Source organism: Chionomys nivalis, chromosome 3 (assembly GCF_950005125.1).
Source record: "Chionomys nivalis chromosome 3, mChiNiv1.1, whole genome shotgun sequence".
NCBI lineage: Eukaryota > Metazoa > Chordata > Mammalia > Rodentia > Cricetidae > Chionomys > Chionomys nivalis.
The window spans coordinates 113,650,814-113,672,872 of NC_080088.1; the positions used below are offsets into that span (position 1 = coordinate 113,650,814).

General features: G+C 48.9%; 1 protein-coding gene across 9 annotated transcripts in view; it reads left to right on the top strand.

Moving 5' to 3' along the window:
• Fbrsl1 (fibrosin like 1) overlaps window positions 1-22,059 on the top strand; it is an 82,732-nt gene that overhangs the window by 46,954 nt on the left and 13,719 nt on the right. For 5 of the 9 annotated variants that reach the window (XM_057763936.1, XM_057763942.1, XM_057763941.1 and 2 more), the window contains 6 exons: window positions 6,950-6,979; window positions 18,296-18,341; window positions 20,248-20,566; window positions 20,664-20,902; window positions 21,276-21,344; window positions 21,515-21,732. In XM_057763936.1, the coding sequence (XP_057619919.1) occupies window positions 6,950-6,979; window positions 18,296-18,341; window positions 20,248-20,566; window positions 20,664-20,902; window positions 21,276-21,344; window positions 21,515-21,732 (921 nt within the window). The remainder of the gene's footprint in view (window positions 1-6,949; window positions 6,980-18,295; window positions 18,342-20,247; window positions 20,567-20,663; window positions 20,903-21,275; window positions 21,345-21,514; window positions 21,733-22,059) is intronic. The other 4 variants (XM_057763940.1, XM_057763943.1, XM_057763937.1 and 1 more) reach the window with 2 other exon arrangements.

The window sequence follows — 22,059 nt, forward strand, 5'->3', positions numbered from 1 at the left end:
TAATTTTTTGTAAACCTATTTATAGCTTAAATAATTAATAGAATCTCCTCTTTGTATTTTTTCAGGAGCAATTTGTAGTCCCCAATACCTCAAAATTATTTGTACTTCTTTTTTTAAAATATTTATTTATTTATTTATTATGTATACAATATTCTGTTTTTGCGTGTATGCCTGCAGGCCAGAAGAGGGCACCAGACCTAATTACAGATGGTTGTGAGCCACCATGTGGTTGCTGGGAATTGAACTCAGGACCTTTGGAAAAGCAGGCAATACTCTTAACCACTGAGCCATCTCTCCAGCCCTATTTGTACTTCTTTAAACATTTAAAAAGTATATACATTTGAATCAGATAGCAAAATGTCATCCATGTAATGGTAAGTTATAGATTTAAGAAATTCCTTACATATCATTTCCAATGGTTGACTTACAAGATATTGACACAGGTGGGGCTATTTACCATTCCCTGTGGGAGAACCTTCTATTGATATCTTTTAGCAGGCTGAAGACTGAGAATTATTAGAAGTAGGCACTATAAAGGCAAATTTCTCTGTCTTTTTCTTGGAAAGGTTAATGAGGAAACAACCTTTTAAGTCAATAACTGTAAGAGGCTGTCACTTAGGCCATAGGGAAGGCAGAGGAATTCCAGACTGCAGAGAGCCTATTGGCTGACTAACCTCATTAACAGCTCTTTTTTTTTTTTTTTTTTTTTTTTGAGACAGGGTTTCTCTGTAGCTTTGGAGCCTGTCCTGGAACTAGCTCTGTAGATCAGGCTGACCTCGAACTCACAGAGATCCGCCTGCCTCTGCCTCCTGAGTGCTGGGATCAAAGATGTGCGCCACCATTGCTCAGTTTAACAGCTCTCAAATCTTATCATTTTCCATTTTCCAGATTTCTTTTTAACAACAAATATAAGAGAATTCCAAGGGCTGGTTGATTCTTCAATATGTTGATTATCTAGTTGCTTCTGTACCAGCTATTCTAAAGCCTGCAGTTTCTCTATGTTGTTAAAGGCCATTGTTTAACCCATACAGGTTTGTCTGTCAACCATTTTAAAGGTAGATCTGTTGGTGCCTTTGAAATGTCAGCAGCTGTTGTGCCCGTTCTGTACAACCTGAATGGTCGATGACTGTTCTTTATAAAACCTTTTAATATTTTCCCCAGAAACATAAATTACTCTTTGGTTTGTCTCTAAGACTGGGGCAGTGCTAATCTGAGTGCCACTGCTGTAACAACCACATCCACGCAAACTCATTGCTGTGTTAGCCATGTATGGCTTTGATATTTCTCTCTGCCCTTCTGACCTATACATTCAACCCATCTCGTGTTCTGCTTTACCTGAGATAGAGTTCTAGTCCCTAAAAACTGAATATTTACATCCTGAAGAGGCCAATTTGGATACCAATATTCTGATGAAATTATTGTTACATCTGCACCTGTGTCTGCCTGACCTTCACTGACAACATCATTTACTCATATTTTTAATTTTAGTCTTTGTTCATTTATAGAAATTTTCCAAAATACTCACTTTATGGTTTCTCCTGATTTTTTGTTCTCTCTTCTATAATTGTTCTATTATCCAGAACAGTATGGTTTCTTACAATAGGCATTAGGTTCTTTAATTGCTCTGGGAGGGAGCTTCCTCTAAAATGGCAGGAAATACCTGAATCGGATTTGGCATAGGGGCCTGTGAGAGGTCCCTCATGGAGGAATTTCCCAACAGCAAAAGATTACCGTGAATATTCATTAGTCCAATGCCTGCCTTTACCACACCTTCCACATAATATAGAAAGGAAGGGCATTCTGAATGGACTATTCTTAGAAAAACATTGTTTCTAGGAAAGCCCTATCTTTAATCCCTTTTAAGGAGACCTTGTTTGCCATAGTTATAACACTTGACATTCTGATTTTTCTCACACCTCTGGAAATCACCTCTCCTATCCATGCATCATCATGTTCATGAGATTCAGTATTAATTGTATCTCGGATTCATTCATTCAAAGGTGCTGATCTTATGTTTAACAGCCTTAATTATCCTTTTGCATAGAGAATTGGCATTTTTTTTTTTTTGAGACAGGGTATCTCTTTGTAGCTTTGGTGCCTGTCCTGGAACTAGCTCTTGTAGACCAGGCTGGCCTTGAAGTCACAAAGCCAAAGATTGAATTATTCTTTGTCTAGCTTCTGAATTTTGTATCATTCTATTTACTGCTGAAGTCAGTCTTTGTAAGGCTTCCATTGGACCCTGTATAACTTTAGTAAGTGTCTCAATTTTCTTTCCTATTTCTCCAATTCTGTCCCAAGTGTCAAAGCTGTGTGGCATAAACCCAGGGTGTGGTCATCACATACAGTCTGCCTTTCTATAGTAACATAGTCTCCTTCTCTAAGAAGTTGATCTTGGGAGATTTCCCTACCTCTAGCTTTACTCTGCTGTTCAATAACCTTAGCCTCTTCTCTGAACCAGGTACTCCTTTATAATTGTGGACCAGGCTCTAAAACACCCTTAACCAATTTTATCCAGTCTTTAGGGATAATTCTATTACAAACTGACCATGAGTTTAACATTTGCTTCACAGTAAATGAATGCATGCTGTGTGAGACTTTTGCTTCCTTGGATCTCCTTAAATCTAACATTGGCACAGGAGCCCTGTTAGCTGTAACAGAGCCTCTGCCATTTGGTTACTGTAAGGCTACTGGATACATTAAGGTTGTTTGTCTGAAAACTTTAGGCTGTTCCTCTCTATTATTTTTGCTTGTTTTGTTCGTTTGTTTTTGTTTTTTGAGACAGGGTTTTGTTGTAGGTTTAGAGCCTGTCTTGAAACTAGCTCTTGTAGACCAGGCTGGTCTCGAACTCACAGAGATCCGCCTGCCTCTGCCTCCTGAGTGCTGGGATTAAAGGCGTGCGCCACCACTGCCTGACTGTTCCTCTCTAGTCTTGTAATGCAATGCTGAAATTGGCTCTCTATTAAATTCTTCTGTGATCTGTTTTATTAGGTTTTTCTAAGGCCTGTATCTTAGCACTCAGATTAACCAGCTTTTTTAGTGATAAGACAAAAATGATAATGTTTACAATTGACATTACATAAATCTCACTTAAATTAGATATCCTCTCATTTAATCATTCCATTTTTAAACTGTCTAACATATTATTATATAGAGACCCAAATCCCTCCATTATAATGTTTTTTTTTCCATTTTTTAATGTGGGAAAAACTCTCTTTTTGAACTAATTCCTCACTTTAAGAATTCTCAATTGTCTTACCAAATCTACCAAGGGTGTTGATGAGGGTGTGAGGCTGATTGCTGCTGCTTGGAACAGTAAACGCCTGACTGGATTTCAAGGCAGCTACCTAGTTTGGCAGCAGCCCAAGAAGGGTTTCAGGGAGAGTCTGCAACCCACAGTGGAGAGAGAGCCAACTGTCTGAGAAACACACAGGGGCTTGTTCAGAAAAAGCATGTGTGTTGGAGGCTGTCTGAAGGCTACAACAATATAATCCCAAACTAGATCAGAGGCTGGGGGAGGGAGCATAGCCAGGTGGGGCTGGAGCCCATGTACAGCTCTGGCCTATACAACTCCTCTGAAATTTATGAATTTTTGAGAACTCATACTCCAAAACGTTGAGTGCCAAATGTAGCACAAATCATAAAAACCCAGAGACAGGTATTGGGGTTCAACCTGATCAGAAAAGCAAAGCAGCATAGCCACTAGAGAGCTCTTACCTCTAAGAAATAAATCCTCAGACTGAAAGAGAGTGAGTTCCTGTCTCATCCCGCCTTAGTTGCTAGCCCAGTTTCTAGTAAAGGCCTGTTGTTCTCCGAATGAGCCTAGCTTTTACTAAGCTAAGCTTTTTTTCTTTTGGCATTCTAGTCTTCCAGACTCCTACCAAAATGGCCCATTAAGTTCTGCTTAAACCATTCTAAGTCTTCTCTTCTCTAGCCTATCGCTTCAGACTCTTGTACAACCCTCCCACAAACCCATTCTAAAGGCCTATTACTGCATGGGCATGTCACAGCAATAGTCCCACTTCTTGATTCCAGGTTTTTTTTTTTAGTTATTTTTTGTAACCTATGACAACATACTTGGCAAAAGCAAATTACAAAAGAATTTATTTGAGCTCACAATTAAGAGGAAACAGTCCATCATGGTTCAGAAAGTAGCAAGAAGCAGAGAGAAGAATGCTAGTATTTAGCTCGGTTTTTCCTTCTCTCTTAGTCTAGTACCCTAGATAATGGGATGGTGTCACCTGTATTGAGGGTGAGTTTTACCACCTTCATGAAACCTCTTTGGAAATATCCTCAGAGACATGCTTAGAAGTATGTTTCCTAGGTGTTTCCAAATCCTGTCAAGTTCACAGGATTACCCATCAGAGTGGGGATGGGGATAGGAGAAGTAGTAATGATGGTGATGGTATTATTACTATACCATCACACACACATCATACCAGCTGGCCAGCACCGTCCAAGTGTTGTGTCTCCAGGGCCTCTGTTCCAGCCCCTGAACATGGCTTAGGCTGCTTTCAGAAGGTGGATATATCTCTTTTCCCCACCTTGCCCTGATTAAATTCTAACTCCATTGCAGTTAAATGTTAAGTCAGTGGTAGTTAATCACATGACTGTGTTTATGATGCTATCTACATATGGCTGATGATACAGCACTGTCTGACAATTACAAGATCTGGGCAGCCTCTCCTGTATCTCTGGAGGGTCCTCTCACTTGGCAGACACTATAAGCTGCCCTTCGTCAGGCTCTACTGCTCAGCCCTGCTGGTCTGGCTTCAGATCTGAAAGCCACGGGACAGTCTGTCTGTGAATTGCTGTTCTGGCCATAGGTCTGGTGCAGGTGGGCTCTGGTGCTGAAGAAGGAGCAGAGGGTAACGCTCATAGACGATTCAGTGGTCGTTCAGCTGCCCCACTGACAAACATGCCTCGCAGGTTCTGACCTGCTGCACTGACAGTTTAAGAATGAGGTTTGATGGTAAGAGACCTGATCATAGGTCCTGGCAGCCCAGGCAGCAAGGTAAGAGGGAGGGACTGTCAGGTCCCATCCCACCTCCACTCTACCTGCACACATCTGTCACATGACTGCCTTGAAGGGCTGCTCATGGCATTTGCGCCGTTCTATTCCAGAGGCACTAGAGTGTCCTGGCATATTCAGGTCCACTCAGCTCCATGATCTCATCTCCTGTTTCCTGAGCTCTGTCTGGTCACCCCTCCGTCCCCCACAATCGTGCCCTCATGTGCAAACTCTCCTTTATAACACAGACCCTGTTATATGCTATATCACCAGATCTTGCCTACCTCCCAGTGAGAGAGGTGCCAAGGTTTTGAAGGGTCCAGGCATAGTCTTTGCTGAGCGCCTGCTGAGACAGGCCAGTGAAGCTTGGATCTGGGGAGGGGCCTGGCCATGTGCACAGCTGAAGAGCCACACGAGTCTTCCGTACTCTAGGACAGTGGTTGACTGCCCTTTTGGAGGTCTCATACCAGATGTCCTGCTTATCAGATATTTATATCACAGTTCCTCACAGTAGCAGAATTACAGTTAGTAAGTGGCAATGAAATAATTTTATAGTTTGGGGTAACCATGACATGAGAAATTATATTAAATGGTTGCAGCTTTAGGAAGTTTGAGACCCACTGGTCTAGGAAATGATGCCCGCCCATGGCTTAGCATCCAGAGTCTTGGTCCCTGCTTACCCTGGCCATGCATGACCCACACTGCATGGGTGAATGGAGGGATCCATGAGCTGCAGGTGTGAAGCCCACCAGCCTCAGAAAACCCCCACATGCCCCTCCCAGCTATCTGGTGTGTTGTCCTTGAGCTGGAGTAGAGCTCCAGCTGCAACGAGCGACTGGTGAACACATTTTAATTTAACTCAAACTTTGTCATTGAAGACATTATGGCCTTCAATTAGGGCAGTGGAAGGCAGTATAATTTGATGATGTGTAGTAATCAAGTTGAGTACAACTTATAAAGCTAGTACCACACATGTCTGACTATAGTCCAATCTCCATCTCATGTGTCTCAGAGGAGATTTATTTTCAGCCATATAATTTATTTGCTGTGCATGTGTCATAATCGCAGTTGCTAGCGAGTTTTCCCCCTTTCTGTCTCAGAGGAACCTGCATTGTTCTCTAGCAGTGATTCCTTTTCAAATCTGCTTTCTGAAAACAGGAAATAAAGATTTGTTTTCTTGATTGTCACAATCCTGAGTTAACTCACAAATGAATCTCTTACAGTCTGATGGCCCTGAGCTCCACCCTGGGTTTCCTAGGCAGCTCCAAACTGAAGGCCACTCACCTCTTTTACCCCTTACATTCCCACCAAGAGAAGCTGTTGTCCCTGCTTTGCAGAAGCATGGACTGAGGCACTGAGAGGTTAAGGGACTTGTCAAGGCTTCTCCAGAGGCCAGAGCAGCTGGATGGAATGCTGCCATCTCCAGTTAAATTCCTGTGTTCAGACCAGGAGAAGGAGCATTGTGTCACTATCGCTGCTTCACGGGCCTTTGTGGTACCACTTGTCTCTTCTGTGCCCCATCTCATCTGGGCGTAGAGCAGCTGTTGCGGCTGTTGCCTGGCTGTGAGAGTGTGGCGGAGGAGGGTAGGGGGAGATGCTCCTTCAACCTGGGCTCTCCTCACAAAAACTCAACATGGGGTGAGGCCCTTGGGATTTCCTGGGATTGTTGAGTTCATCTGGACTGTGAAAAACTCCCTGCACATTCCCCAAATCACCTGGCATTCAGAAACTCCAGAGTCTGGCCTGGCCCTAGGGAATTGGAATCCTACCTACCCTGAGGCAAGCCAGCTTTGTTATCCCTTCACCTGTCCCTCTTCCTTCCCATTGAGATACAGCTGGGGATGTACACCTGGATCCTGCAGCCTTGTGACTCTGGTAGTATGGAAGGAGCTGACTCCTCTCTCTCTCCCCCCCCTCTTTTTCTCTCTCTCTCTCCCACAGTGCGACAGTGAGAGTGGCGTGGATGACAAGGTGAGCCTGGCTTCTCCTCCCTTTCTTATGGACTGACCTGGGATACCCACTCCATCAACCTTCCCTAGAGCAGGGCAGGCCTGAAAGCTAGGAAGAGTTCTGTCTATTAGACAGGCAGTGTAGGAAGCTTCTCCCTGGCTGGGGGTGCCTGCCATGACAGTGACTTAGGCATCCCAACAGTAGACCTCAAATAGGCAGCCATTGTTGAAACACTGATGGAGGTCACCCTAGGCACTGGCTGGCCTCAAGGAGGGTAGCAGGGCTTTTGCTGAGCAGCTGCAGGAACCTCCAGGGAGGCGAGGTGGGGGCTGTTGGTCACTATTGCCTTCTACTCCTAGAACAGAGCATCCCCAGTAATCCAGGGTCTGTGCTACTCAGCGCTGGATGCTGAGATCCTGAGTTTAGGGGTTGTGAATCAGGGTCCAGACCTGTGCTTCCCTCCTCCCAATGCTAAGTCTCAGGTGGCCAGATCCTGTCTCCCCCTTGGGCATAGCTTTGCCAAGGCCAAGTTCCCTACTGAGGTGTTTCTGAGGTGGCGATGTCTCTTTTTTCAATGCAGCAAGAACTTGGGAGGGAGAGAGCTTGCCAGCAGCCATATTAACAGGGCATCCTGGAACTTGGGAGGGAGAGAGCCTGCCAGCAGCCATATTCACAGGGATCTCTGTGCTTTTCACAGCACTGATTCACATTCCCTAGTACATGTGGCCTGGAAGCAGTGAACAGGGTCACTGACAAGTGGTGGCTAGACCCTCATTAGGGCAGAGGCAGACAGATCTGTGAGTTTGAGCCCATCCTGGTATGGTCTGCATAGTGTGTTCCAGGACAGCCAGGGTCATAGAGAGACTCTGAAGTGAGGTGACTGGGGGTGGGGGTGGGGTGGGAGCGGTGCACAAAAAGTTTATTGTATAGGAGCCTTGGCAATGACTCAGATAGCCTTAGCCCTGTAGTGGCAGGAAGGGGAGCCTGGGCATGCTGGTGGAGCTGGACAGTTCAAACAGATAGGGTGATCCTGTAGACAGGACCTGAGTCTAGTACTCCGGTACTCAGTGTCCCTCCCCCAGGGACAAGCCTGGAGCTCTACTGTAGGTCAGGATGCAGACACTAGACAAATTCTGTCTTATAGATGTTTTACTTCTCTGTCTCCTGAAGCTCAGCATCCCACAGGCTCTACTGGCCCCGCGCAGACAGCTGTGCGCCTCCACCCACCAGGGCTGCACTCTATTATGGCAGCTGCCAGTGCAGGGAGTTCTAGCTGCAGGCTCAGGAGTGGGCAGACAGATGGCTCCTTCTCAGGGCTGTGAGAAGTATCTAACTGCTTTTTTATTGGAAAAATATCGGTGAAAAAATGTGTAAGGGCTCATAAGGCAACCCATTAATCCTGGATGGCTGCCAACTCTGCCCAAATGGCCCTAGCTGCCAGCCATCTGGCCAAGACTCCTCCTGAGTACACATGACCTCAGCCCTGTGGCTAGCTAGCCTCTGGGACTATCTGCAGCCCGTTTGTAGGTGTATGCTAGGGGACTCTCCTGGGACTATCTGCAGCCCGTTTGTAGGTGTACACTAGGGGACTCGCCTTGCACTCTGGGCACCAAGAACACCCTTCCAGGGTGAAGAGTTTGTGGGTCATCTCGTAAGGGACAACACAGGTTAAGCACAGCAGTGGAGACTGCGTCCCTCCAGGGGTGATATCCCCTCTAGAGTGAAGTCTGCAGACCTCTGCTACACTGTGTTATGTCTTAGGTTTCTATTGCTATGATAAATATTACTTAGTTATAGGAAGCCAAGGCAGGAACTGCAGCAGAGAGCACAGAGGAGTGCTGTTCACTGGCTTGTTCCCTATGACTTACTCAGCCTGCTTTCTAAGGAATGCTACTCTGGACTGTTTTCCTAGGGATAGCACTCCCACACTTGGCTGGGCCCTCCCACATCAATCATTAATCAAGAAAATGTTCCACAGGCCAATTTGATGGAAACATTTTCTCAAATGAGATTTCCTCTTTCCAGACAATGCTGGCTTGTATCAAGTTGGCAAAAAATCCAACCAGCACAGTGTAACTTGGGCTTTGGTGATTGGTCCCTAAGTTGGACACCTCTGGATTCCAGCTGCCTGGCACCCTGTTCACCTCTGCATGGCCACCTTTTGTTGGACTGATATCCAGGAGTTCCATTAGGCAGGGGGCAAGGGGTCCAAGGGTATAGAGGCATCTACCACTACGTGGCAGGTATTTCCTGGGCTCCAGACGACCCCAAGATATCCCTGACTTGCCAGCTTTGTTAGAAGGCAAGGCCTCTAAGGGTCCAAACCTTCCTACTGTGGGTGGGGGCCCAGTGAGGAGATATGACTAGTAGGGAGGAGAGGGAGGTCAAGGGCCCTGGATAGCAAGTGGCAGGTGACAGCTTAGGTGAGCTAGATGCAGGCCGTGTGTGGAAAGGGGATGTGGGCATTTCTGTTCTGGGTGCCTTGTCCCTACCTCAGAGCTTAGCAATAGAGCCAGCATGAAGTGAGGGTGTCCTGAGAGGGGCACAGGCACAATTTCTGGAGCCCGTGGGTATTATAGGATCCCACTGTGCATCACCTGTGCATAGCAGGAGGCTGTGGCCCAGAGTCACTACCAACTGTACTCGTGTACAGTTGGCCTCTGACTCCTGGTTGGGTCTGTTGAGTGCCCCGGCTTGGGCAGGTCAGGAAAGAAAGGGCTGTACCCGATGGATGCCCCAGTGAGTGGCAGCTGTGTGTCCTCTTTCAAAGCTTGCTGTGCAGATGTTGGTTGCCAAGTTGAGTAGCCTCCAGTCAGGTGCCTAATTTCTAGTGGTGGCTTGGGCAGGATCCACTTCCTTTCTATGTATGGAGAACCACCACTGGCTGCAGATACCCACAGACCCTCTGCCTGCTGACTTTAGGATCTCTCTAAGTGGGGGCACCTGAATGGAGGCCAATAGGATGGTCCCTACTTCAGGGAAGGAGAGGAATGAGTCCAGCCAGCCTCAGGTAGTATCTCCAGGCTACAGGACAGAAGGGGGTTGGGCAGAAGCTTCAGAACCCACTAATGAGACATCAAACCTCAGCCCAAGCCAGTGTTGCCCTGCCTTCTATATGAGACTCCAGGAATCAAATGATGGAGAAAAGATGTGGAATGAGCTCAGAGCCCACAACTACTTCAGGGTACCCTGGGGTGCCCACAGGCTTTGTGTGTTGACTGAGTTTTCTGTCCTGCCCAGTTCCTACAGTCGTTATGTCCCAAAGAAACCACACAGAGGTCTACATTAGTTATAAACTGATTGGCCCTTTAGTTCAGGCTTCTCATTAACTTTTACAACTTACATTAGCCCATTATTCTTATCTGTGTTAGCCACGTGTCTGAGTGCCTTATTTGGCGGGGCAGTCACATCTTGCTTCTTCTGTGGCCGGGACAGGACTGCAGAAAGCAGAATCCTCTTCCCAGAATTCTCCTGTTCTCATTGACCCGCCTTTACTTCCTGCCTGGCTACTGGCCAATCAGCGTTTATTTAAAATATAATTGACAGAATACAGACCATTGTCCCACACCATTTGTGCCTGGTATTTGTTGAGTGTTTTTGTTTCTGGCTGTCACCAGCTTTGGGAGTGCCATGGCTGGTTTGTTTTTGTTTTTGGTGGGCTCGATGAGAGAAGAGAGAGTCACGGACGGAAAGATTCCCCATACATGCACATAGATTTTACATAGAAGATAATACATTTTCACTTCCTGATACAAGGAGGCATCTTGATTCCCCTCAGGAGCTACAATAAACACCCTTAGGTGTGACATGACACAGGATTCTTTGCTAGGTTCCACTCTGGAGAGGTGAGTAGTTCTGGCAAGAACAAGCGGAGACTGCTTGTTCATTCCTGGCCACCCAGACCCGAAATAATCACACAGAAACTGTATTCATTGCAGCACTACTTGGCCAGTGACTCTAGTGTATTCCTAGCTAGCTCTTACATCTTAAATTAACCCATATCTATTATTCTGTGTAATGCCACAAGGTTGTGGCTTACCAGGTAAAGTTCTGGCGTATGTCTCCTTCGACAGCTACATGGTGTCTCCCTGATTCTGCCTACTCTCTCTCTACATCTCTGTTCAGATTTTCCACCTAGCTTTATTCTGTTAAGTCATTGGCCGAAAGCAGCTTCTTTATTTTTTTGTAGTAGGAGGCTGCTTGTTTGTTTCCCAGCCGCCCAGACCTGAAATAATCACACAGGAATTGTATTAATTACAATACTGTTTGGCCAATAACTTATACATATTTCTAGCTAATTCTTACATCTTGAATTAACCCATTTTTATTATTTTGTTTTTTACCACAAGGCTCATAGTTTACCTGTAAGGTTCTCCAGTGACTATCTCTTTTGGCAGCTACATGGCATCTCCCTGACTCCGCTTTCTTTTCTCCTTTATCCCTGCTTGGAATTCCCACCTTGCCATATTCTGTACTGCCATAGGCCCAAAGCAGTTTCTTTATTAGCCAATGATACTAAAACATATTCACAGCATACAGAGGGGAATTGCACATCAAGAATGGGCACCAGAAACTGGTGGAGTGAAGACAGGCATGGTGCTTGTATTCTCGGTGTTTGTGTGACTGGGGCAGAAATAGTCCAGGTTGGGCTACATAGTAATGTCCTGTCTTTTAAAAAAAGAGGAAGAAGAAGATTCAGGTGGTAGTAGCATGCCTTTAGTCCCAGCACTTGGGAGACAGGTGGATTTTTGTGCGTTCAGGGGCAACCTGGTCTATGAAGCAAGTTACAGCTTGGGTTGTTATACAGAGAAACCCCAAATAGGACAGAACAGGTGAGAGGCATGTTCATGTAATTTGCATGTGGTCATATGAATGCAGGTTAGCAGAGTCAGACAGAGTCAGTTGCTAAACATTCTGCAGGAGTTTTCTTTTCTGTATGTACCCGCCCCCACTCCAGACCATACACAAACGGTGGTTCTTGCCTTCATCCCCGACCAGAGATGACTATGGGCTACAGGAAACCTCCAATCCTGTGCCCTTGCCTGAAAAATGGAAATAATGGCACAGCCGTGAGGCAAAATAGCTACATTGACTTGCCAGAGCTTCTTTCTGGCTCTGTTTCCCCTAATGTAAGCAGAGTATCAGTTGTCTGTAACTTATTTTTAAGATGAACATGGAATCAAGCCCACGGGCTTTTCTTGTAGTTGATGTACGCAGAGCCTGGGGTACCAGGACAGATCAGACAGCCAGGATAAAGCCAGCCGCCCAGCTAGGGCAGATCCACGCCTCGGGGTTGGATTAGTTGGGCCTGCCCGTCCCCCCCCACACACACACATAGCGCCCCGCCTGCCCGCGCCACCGCCACCCCGCCCGATGGCTCCTGGCAGCTGCTCCCAGAGCGCCCATAGCGCTCAAAGAAGGTGCTGGGGCTTGTGTGCCCCGCGCGTCCGAGGTCCGGCTGAGCAGGACATGCAGAAAGGGGCTACCTGGGTAGCAGGCCCGCAGGAGTTTCTCTGCCACCCATGCCGGTACCGCGCCTAGGGCTCAGACCTTCGAGGAACGATCCGGAGCGCGCGGGATCTGGGTAGCCCCGAGGTCAGTGTGCGTTGTGGGCTCCGAAGAGCAAAGCGGGACTATCGGGCTTCGGGGGTGGGGAAGCACCGAGCCCTTTGAAGAATGGGCAACAGGACGACCCTGGGACCCCCGCTCATGCATGCGTCCTCTTGCAGGAGCAGGTCGCTCAGAATATCCGTGTTCTCGAAGCTGCACCCGGGGCGCACGTGGTGGCAAGCGGTAGGGGTGTTGTCTGGCGAGGGTCCCGGCCCTTTGGACTTGCGGTGTAGGCAGGCGGGGCACGGTGGGGGGGGTCGCCTTTGTCTGCACCCCTGCACGCAGTGGGCCACCGCCACCAGCTGCGTGGTGCCTTGCTTACCTGACGAGTTGAGTTCTTTGTCTGGGGCGGGGTGCGGCCGGCAGCCTGCGCTTCCTGTCTGATCTGAGGGTGCCCCTAGGGTCCAGTAGTCTCAAACAAAGCAAGGGGTGACCCTAGCCCCCTCGGAGGATTAGTGGTGTCTTTCTACAAGACATGCCTTTTGCGTGGAACCACAAGCCTGCAACCTAAGGATTTCCCACATGCTCCTTGGCATGAAGTGACTGTATTCTTCTGCACTCTGGCTGCACACCAAGATTGGAGGAGGACTGCATGCCTGAGTCACGTCCCTGTAGATAATGCCCAGAAAGTTATTATCACAGGGTTGGAAGCCCGGTGAGACACTTCACCCGTCTTGGCCTAACTAGTCAGTTCTGAAGTTTGGCAGAAAGGAAAAGGCTGAAGGGACATCTCTGTGCTTGCAGCTCAGACTTGTGCCACTGACACCCACTGGATACCCAGAGATCCTGGAAACTGGAGGCTTTGGGGAACAAGGATAACCATCCTGGCCATGTGTTCAAAACCCTAAAAAACACTAGGATCCCTGCCTGCACCCACGGTCTTCCTGAGCAGATTTGCCTGTGCAGGGAGGGAACTGGCTGTTGCCATGCATGCATGCCACCCCTGCTTTCCCCCCTCTGCTCCCCACCCCTACACTATTCCCCTTGGCTCTCCAGGATATTCTTAAGGAGTCATTAGGTCTCAATTAGAGGCAGGTAGAGCAGGGGTCACCCTGTCCTCCCTCTCCTCACCTAAGCTCAGGTCCTTTTCATTGCTGCTCACTGTTTGTGCTGAGGAACAGGGTCTTATGTCTTGGGATTTGGAAGTTACCTTTTGGGTTGGATCTGGAATTGCAGGTCTTGATCTTGATGGCTTGTTTCATTGTCCTGCCTGAGAGGTCAGGGTTTTTCCTTTTTGGCTTACAGGAGGTCACTTGGGCTCCAAGCTCACTTGGAGCAGAGAGGTTCAGATGGGCTTGCCGAAATTTCCTGCACTAAGGACTTGGTGGCACCCAGAGGGCCTGTAGTGAAAACCCCAGGGCAGCCTCTCCAGAGGGAGGCTGGTTGCCGTCTCCTGGTGCCTTGTGGGGCTGGTTATGTAGGTTCCCAGAGCTGGTACACATAAGGAGGCTGTAGACACAGGACAGACACTGACAGAACTCTAGAGGGGCTTCATGAGATGCCAAGAGAGATTAATGGGGACCATGGCAGCCCTGTGTGCAGAACAGGATAGGAGGAGGGTCTGGGGGTTCTACACAATTCCACCACAGCCATAGAGAAGTTTGGGCTCTGGTCTGGGGAAAGCCTAAAATTTTCACCACTGGTGACCACTTGTTCTTATTTGGTTTGTTGTAAAGAACTTTAAAAAGTTAAGCTAGCCAGAATGGTACAGGAACTGATGACCAAGTGACCTGCCTTAGCTCTGATAAGATGGTGATAGGTGATGACACCTCCTGGGACCCTGGGTGTCCTGGTAGACAGAGCAAGGCAGTAAGAGGCAATGCCCAGTCATTTCTAAGACCCTGCTGTTCTGTCTGCAGACAGCAGTGATAAGTAACAGCTGAATCTAACCCCACAAAGTCCTCTTTACCTGCTCAGCAGGTTCCTGGCTTTTCCTATCCACTGACTGAACCACCATTCCTTATGGCTCTGAGCCCCGTGTAGGGCAGACCCCACAGTGGTCAGTCCTCTCAGCACGCCAGCAGCAGAATTAGGAAGAACAGCCCCAACCTTTAGGAACCTTGGCTTGTCCTGTCATCTCCTCTACCAAACTAGCTTGTGGTGGTTGTAGGAAAGGCAGAGTTGAGAAAGCCCCAGCCACAAAGTATGGCATGGGGCAAAAAGACTGAGCTGGGCAGAGTGTTCTCAGCATTCGGGTGATTTGGGGGATCCTGGGCCTCACTGGCATTGTAAAGACCTCGGATCAGGCCCGAACTGTGTGCTGACTTGTGTTTGAAGCTACTCTGCTCCACCTTCGAGAACAGCACACATCACACTTGGAGCTACAGGTTGGGTTGTAGCCTCTCTTCCTACCCAGTCCTGGCACCTCCTTCACCTCCAGGGAATTGAGAACATCACTGGTTCCATATCATGTGTGTGACATAGCACAGAGGCTTATAGACTGCAGAAGTTCACAGCTCACCATTGAGACTGGAAGTCCAAGATCAGGACACTGAAAACTCTGGTATTGAGGTCAGGTGGCCTGCTCTGTACACTATAGTCACCCAGTTTGTAGTAAGTGACCCAGCATCAAAGACAGGAGCCTCACCAGGAGAGAGCAAAGCTGGGAGGTCAGAGTAGCCCTGCCTCCTTGCTCACTGCCTGTCTGTCCAGTCCTGTGAGTTCTGCCTCTCACTGTCCTGGGGTATTCCTTTTTAACTAGAAAAAAGAAAAATAAAATCCGGGGTGGTGGTGCACACCTTTAATCTTAGCACCCAGAAGGCGAAGGCAGGCGGGGGTCAGCTTGGTATACACAGTGAGTTCCAAGCCAGCCACGGCTACAAAATGCGACCCTGTCTCAAACAAACAAATGAAAAATTGCTATATGTGCAGGTACATTGTACAATATGTGCCAAAGAGGCCAGAAAAATTTTTGGGACTGGAGTTACAGATGATTGTGACCCACCATGTGGTTGCTGGGAATTGAACCCTGGTCTTCTGGAAGAACAGCCAGTGCTCTTAAACACTGAGTCATCTCTGCCCAGCTCCAGTGTTCTGGGGTTTTTCTTTACTTTACCAATCAGAAAGAAGGAAAATGAACCCTTATTTAAGCATGTTCATGATCAGTGCAATTTAAGGGTGGTTTATTGACCTGGCCTTTACTAGAGCCCCGGGGTACAGGTAGGGGTGTCAAAGGCTTGAATCTGTTGCCTCTTCTGTGGCACGAACTCTTAAGGTGTGGGTAGGAAAGGCCCTATTTTCATCCTCATGATGGCTTTATATGTTCCAGTCTTCCTTACATTCCTGTCTGAGGTCTGTCTGGAATTATTCTGACATGGAAAACAGTGAGATCTAGCTCTGTGCTCTCCCAGTGGTAGTGCCTGCCATAGACAAGCTTGGGTACTCCCCTAGGCCTTCTCAAACTTCAGCACCACATCTTTTTGTTGATTTGGGGATTGTAGATTATGGCCAATAAAATGCACCTAAGCAAACCAATCTGACACATTCTGACAGCACCCTCTGGCTGCCTTTCACTTTCTTGAATGCAGATGGCATCTTGCAGCATGGGCTCTTTGGGCACTTGAGGTTCATCATATTGCCTGCGTCCACAGCTCTCCCTGGTTGTGCTGAAGTAGACGCTATGTCCACTTCATTGCCTGTTGATAGACCCTGGGTTTCCTCACCCCAGGCCTTGGGCTAGGCCACTTAGAGACTCTGGATAGTAAGGGCATTCTGACGTTGTTCTGTTGGATTTGAGCTGGGGAAGTTGTAGTTAGAGCTGCAGTGTAGTGTGCCAAGTCTCCATGTATGGCCTCTTGGGATGAGGCCTCTTCCGAGCTGTCTCTCCCATGAATTCCCTTGGGGCAAGCCTGTCCTCCCTCTCCCTGCAGAAGCTATGCCATCACTTTCAGTGATAAATGAATTCCTTATTTGTAAAATCGTAAAATAGGAGAGTTTGAGCCGGGGACATGACCCCTGATCCACTGAACTCCACCAATCTCCAGTGGACACGTGTCCCCCGAGACCTTCCTGAGGCCTTACTGACATAATCATAATCACACACACACATGCACACACACACACACTCATTGTGTATGCCAGTATAGGTAAACATGTACACTAATGTGTCTACCCATATACTCGCTTACACATGATCACATGTATGCCTATACAGTACAGGCACCCAAAATTTGTGCACATACATGTACAGGCACCTTGTGTACACGTCTGTGGTTGATGCATGACATCTCATAATTGCTCCTTTTTGAAGTAGTGTCTGAGGTCTGTTCAAGAGGCACACTGCACTAGGTGGGTACAGTGGTCTTGACGAACCCCACGTAATATGACAGCATTTGCATGCAGGTACAGAACAGGGAGAAGCAGAGACAGTCTTGGGGCTTCAGGTGAAAACCAGAAACCCAAGGCCTCATTTTTGTGGATGAAAGATTTTGTGCTTGGATGTAGGGAAAGCACTGCTCCATGGAGACTGTCCCCCCACCCACCCAGATGTGTGGCATAATAGCAGAATTTCACAGCTCACTGCTGAGACTGGTACTCTTAAGATCAGATCAGGTGGGCACAGGATAATCTGGTATCTGGTGGGTAATGCTTCCTGTTCACAGAGGGCATGTTCACAGTGTCCTTCCGTGGTGGGATGTCAGGGAGTTCTCCAGAGCCTCCATCATGAGGGCACACTGATCCCATTCTCCAGAGCTTCACACATTTCTTCAGTGCCCACGGATCAACTTGCTTGTGCCGTCACATTAAGAGTTTCAGCATGAGCCGGGCGGTGGTGGCGCACGCCTTTAATCCCAGCACTCGGGAGGCAGAGGCAGGCGAATCTCTGTGAGTTCGAGACCAGCCTGGTCTACAAGAGCTAGTTCCAGGACAGGCTCCAAAACTACAGAGAAACCCTGTCTCGAAAAACCAAAAAAAAAAAAAAAAAAAAAAGAGTTTCAGCATGATTTTTTAGGACATATTCAGGAAGTGATCTAAGAAGACAGAAAGATCCTCTTTACCCAGTGTTTTCAAACTTTAAAGTCTTTCAGAATATGGTCCCTCTGTTCATTTTCCATGGCCACATTCTCCTCCTGCTTGCATAGCTGTGAATGCCTGCTCAGTTCAACATACACAAGTGTGTTTTTATGGGAGAAATCGAAAAGAGAACAGCAGATGCCCCCAGAGTGATCACGTGCTTGGACTACGTGAGCCCTGACTTGGCCAATCCCAGCCCTTGAGAATGGTGTTGTGCCACAGCGTGTGAACGGCACATCTCCCTCCTGGTACCTACTAGAGCCAACTCTAACCTACAGCTGAATGTATCCCAAGATCAGTGCAGCCTGCGCACTTGTGGATGACAGTGTTAAAGGGTACACATCCGTGTATTCATCTACCTTTCTCTGCGTTGACACTGTGCCCTGGGCAGAACAAGAGGGATATGCAGTAAAGACCCTCCTCCCTTCTCTGCCTTCAGCCTGTGCCTGAGACCCAACAGAGTCCTGAGCACAGAGATAGGCTACCGGCCAAGCTGGTGGCATTCTCAGATCATTCCACCATAAGACCATCACATGCCCCATTTTGATGAAGTCCATTGCTCTAAGTAGAAAGGAGCCTTCTGAACATTGTAAATATGTGTGCTCGCCTCCAAGTCCAGGACTTGTGTGTAGTACACCAGGGATTGGGTTCTGCTGGGGCGATGGGAAATAGTCACTCTCAGCTCCAGCCTGTTAGCCTCTTCTCTCTCCTCAGGCATCTGTAGGCTCTGAGAAGCTCTTTGCCCCGGCATCTGACAGAGGTGAGTGTATCCCTAGCCCAGCTCCTGGGTCTCAGGTTGTAGAGACTCAAGAATAGTAGGAAATTTGGGATGGTCTGTTTATCCCATTGGGTAGGGATGGTGGTCAAGAAACAGTGGGGCAAAGGGAAGCAGTCTTAGTGTAAGGGACAGCTTCCCCTGAACACTGCAGAAAGAGGTAGGCATCAATGCATGCATTTGTGGCTGCATGAGTGTATGTCAGTGAGTGCTGCAGCCAAGGGAGTAAGTAGTGGTTGGACAAGTGTGAACCCTAGGACGAGTCCTTGTAGAGCCTTAATCTTTTCTACAGAATGGGGTCGTGAAAGCTGAGCCTCATGGCACAGGATTGTCTTCCCAACTACTTGGGAGGCTGAGGTAGGAGGATTAAAATTTGATGCCCATTTTGGGCTGTAGAGTGAGTTCAGGACCATCCTGTGTGACTTAAAGCAACCCTATCTCAAAATTAAAAAGTCAAAGAGGGCTAAAGAGATAACCCAGTGGTAGAGCACTTGCTTAGAATGTTCAAAACTTGTCTCCCAACACCAAAAGCAAGAGCATGGTGGCAATGGTTAGGGTGCTGCCGAGCCTGAAGACCTGATACTACATGACAGAAGGAGAGAGCAGACTACCATGCTGTTCTGAGTCCCACATATGGACCATGCATATGCATACACAAGCTCATGGACACAGTTGAAGGAAAATATTTATAACAAGGGAGCTGGATATAATAGTGAATGCCTTTAGTCCTAGCACTTGGGAATAGCTTGTGTTGAGGCCAGCCTGGTCTACAGAACAAGCTCCAAAGCAACCAAGACTGTACGTAGAGAGGAGAGGGGGGCTGGAGAAATGGCTCAGTGGTTAAAAAATTATACTGCCCAATCAGAGGACTGGAGTTTGTGTTTCAGCATCCACTTCAGGCAGCTCACAGATGCCTGTAACTCCAGCTCCCTCAGACACTTGCACTCACATATATCCATACAAAACCACACACCTTAAAAACACATCATTTAAAAAATATTTATTTTAAATTAAAAAGAAGGGGCTAGAGAGATTAAAAGCACTGATTATTCTTCCAAAGGACCAGGGTTTGATTCTCAACACCCGCATGGTGGCTTCCAGCCATCTGCAACTCTAGTTCCAGGTGATCTGATGTCCCGTTGTGGCCTCCACAAGCACCAGGCAATCTGGTGGTGTACAGGTATTCATGCAGTCAAACACTCATACACATAAAGATAAGGAAGAAAAAAGAAAAAGCAAACCTCACAACAACTTTAAAATGGGTTATTGGGCTGGAGTGATGACTTAAAGATTAAAAGTACTAGCTGCTCTTCCAAAGGTCCTGAGTTCAGTTCCCGGAACCCACATGGTGGCTCACAGCCATCTGTAATGAGATCTGGTGCCCTCTTCTGGCCTGCAGGCTGAACACTGCATAATAAATAAATAGATCTTTAAAAGCTGAACGTGGTGGCTCACGTCTTTAATCCCAGCACTCAGGAGGCAGAGGCAGGCAGATCTCTGTGAGTTTGAGGCCAGCCTGATCTACAGAGCAAGTTCCAGGACAGCAAAGGCTATGCAGAGAGACCCTGTCTCGAAAAACCAAAAGAAGAAGGGGGGGGTGCATTAACAGCCTTGTAACCTATCCTTTGGAGCCTAGAATTCTGGAGTTATGAAAAGGACCCGGGTTGAGCACCAGGGCGGAGGCTGGCACACAGCTGAGCTCACCTATGTTCATTACCTGAGGTCACATGACTTATCTCTGTTCATGTTTCCCAGTTGGTCATAGAGGTCATTACCGGACCTTTGAAACTGTGTCAGGAGCAGTGGCAGGGTCTAGACATTCTGGCTACTGGTGGGTGGTATTTGGGCACATAGGACCAGATCCAACAGCACACCTACCCTTTCTCTGCAGGCTCTGGGAAAGGTGAGAAGTCAGAGGCCAAGGCCGGGGCAGTGCCCAAGGTGTCAGGCCTGGAGCGCAGCCGTGAGCTCAGCACCGAGTCTTTACTGCCTGACACAGCACCGGCGCCCTCAGGACCTCTGCCAGGAGCTCGGGACAGCCCCCTGGTGAAGAGGGAAGCCCCCATAGTACCTCACCACGTCTCGCAGCCACAGCTCACCCCGCAGCATCGTGGCTCACTCCCAACACACGTGCCTCTGTCCTTGGGCGCCTTCGTGGGCCCTGGCTCTGGCCAGGTGGCACCCAACAGCCTGCACCTGCACAGCCTCAGGTGGGGAGTGGGTGAGACCATGTCCTGGGGTGGGGGTGTGGCTACGGGACAACCAGGTTCTGAGAGAAAGGATACCATTGAACCCTGTGTCCTGCAGCAGGAGCAGCAGTACAGTCAGCGGCACCCCTCTGGGCCTGGCGAAGCACGTGACACTGTCACAGCACGTGACACTGTCGCCACATGGCCCTGGCCCCCACCTGTCTACCTCACACCTGGCGCTCAGGTCCCAGGCGCAGCACCAGCACTACGCTGCAGCAATGTTTGCTGCCCCCCCAACACTGCCCCCGCCCCCAGCATTGCCCGCCAGCAGCCTGGTCATCCCAGGACACCCTGCCGGTAGGTATTGCACCCAGTGGTGCCCTTAACCTTAATGGGGCCCTGGGGCAAAACGGAAGTGGTGAAGATCCCAGGAGGTTCATGGGCTGACCATTTCCCGGGGGTTGGGTGTTAGGAGACTCGGTCATGTGCAGGCAGCCCCTACCTACCCTGCGTTTACGCTCCCAACCTCCAGGAGATCCCGAGTGGGCACAAGTGTGCCCCCCCCCACCCCTGGCTGGAACTTTCACTAATTTTTAATCTCTGGAGGATTTCTGAATGGAAGCAGCCAGCCATCTTACAGGGGGCAGGACCTCTGCCTAGGGGCAGGTATCCCGGTCCTGGCAGTGGGCCATATGGGACAGGGCTCACGGACTTCTCTCCTTGCCTCTAGATGCCAGCCTGTTGATCTCATTCAACCAGCCAATCATGTATTGCCAGCCTCATTCGGGGATTCTGATTGGTACTTGGTCACAGGCTCTTCTCTTACCTCCACCCCTGGGCCCACATGTTGCTAGCGGCCATCACGGTTTGGCCTGCCGACCCCGGGAGTGCCAGGTGACTATCCGCCTCGCCCCGCTGGGAGCCTGCGGCCGACGTGCCTCTCTGTCTCTCTCTCTTTTTCTCTTGTAGATCACGAACTGCTCAGGCAAGAGCTGAACACGCGGTTTCTGGTGCAGAACACCGAGCGGCCTGGCGCCTCCCTGGGCTCGGGGGCTCTGCTGCGGGCCGAATTCCACCAGCACACGCATCAGCACACGCACCAGCACACACACCAGCACCAACACACATTTGCCCCCTTCGCTGGCCTGCCCCCGACGCCGCTCATGCCACCCAGTGCACCCTCGCCAGTGCGTAGGCCCGAGTGCTGGCTGCTGGTGGGGCGGGCTGGGTGGGACAGGCAGCCGCACACTCATTCTTATGCACACCGGCCGAGCAGGCAGTCCCAATGTCTCCTGCCTGTGTGTGTGTAGACCCCACTCGACTGCCATGCTGGGTGCTGGACTGTGAGCCTGGGCTGGCTGCAACTGTGCTGGGTCCTAGGCCTGACGCCAAGTCTGGAGCCTAGACAGGACTGGGCTGCAAGAACCAGTCCATTATAGCCCCCTGTGTACCTTGGTCCGCTTCCGCACGGTTGAGTACAGCCATTTCCTCTCTCTGTGAGCAGCCCGGGTCGT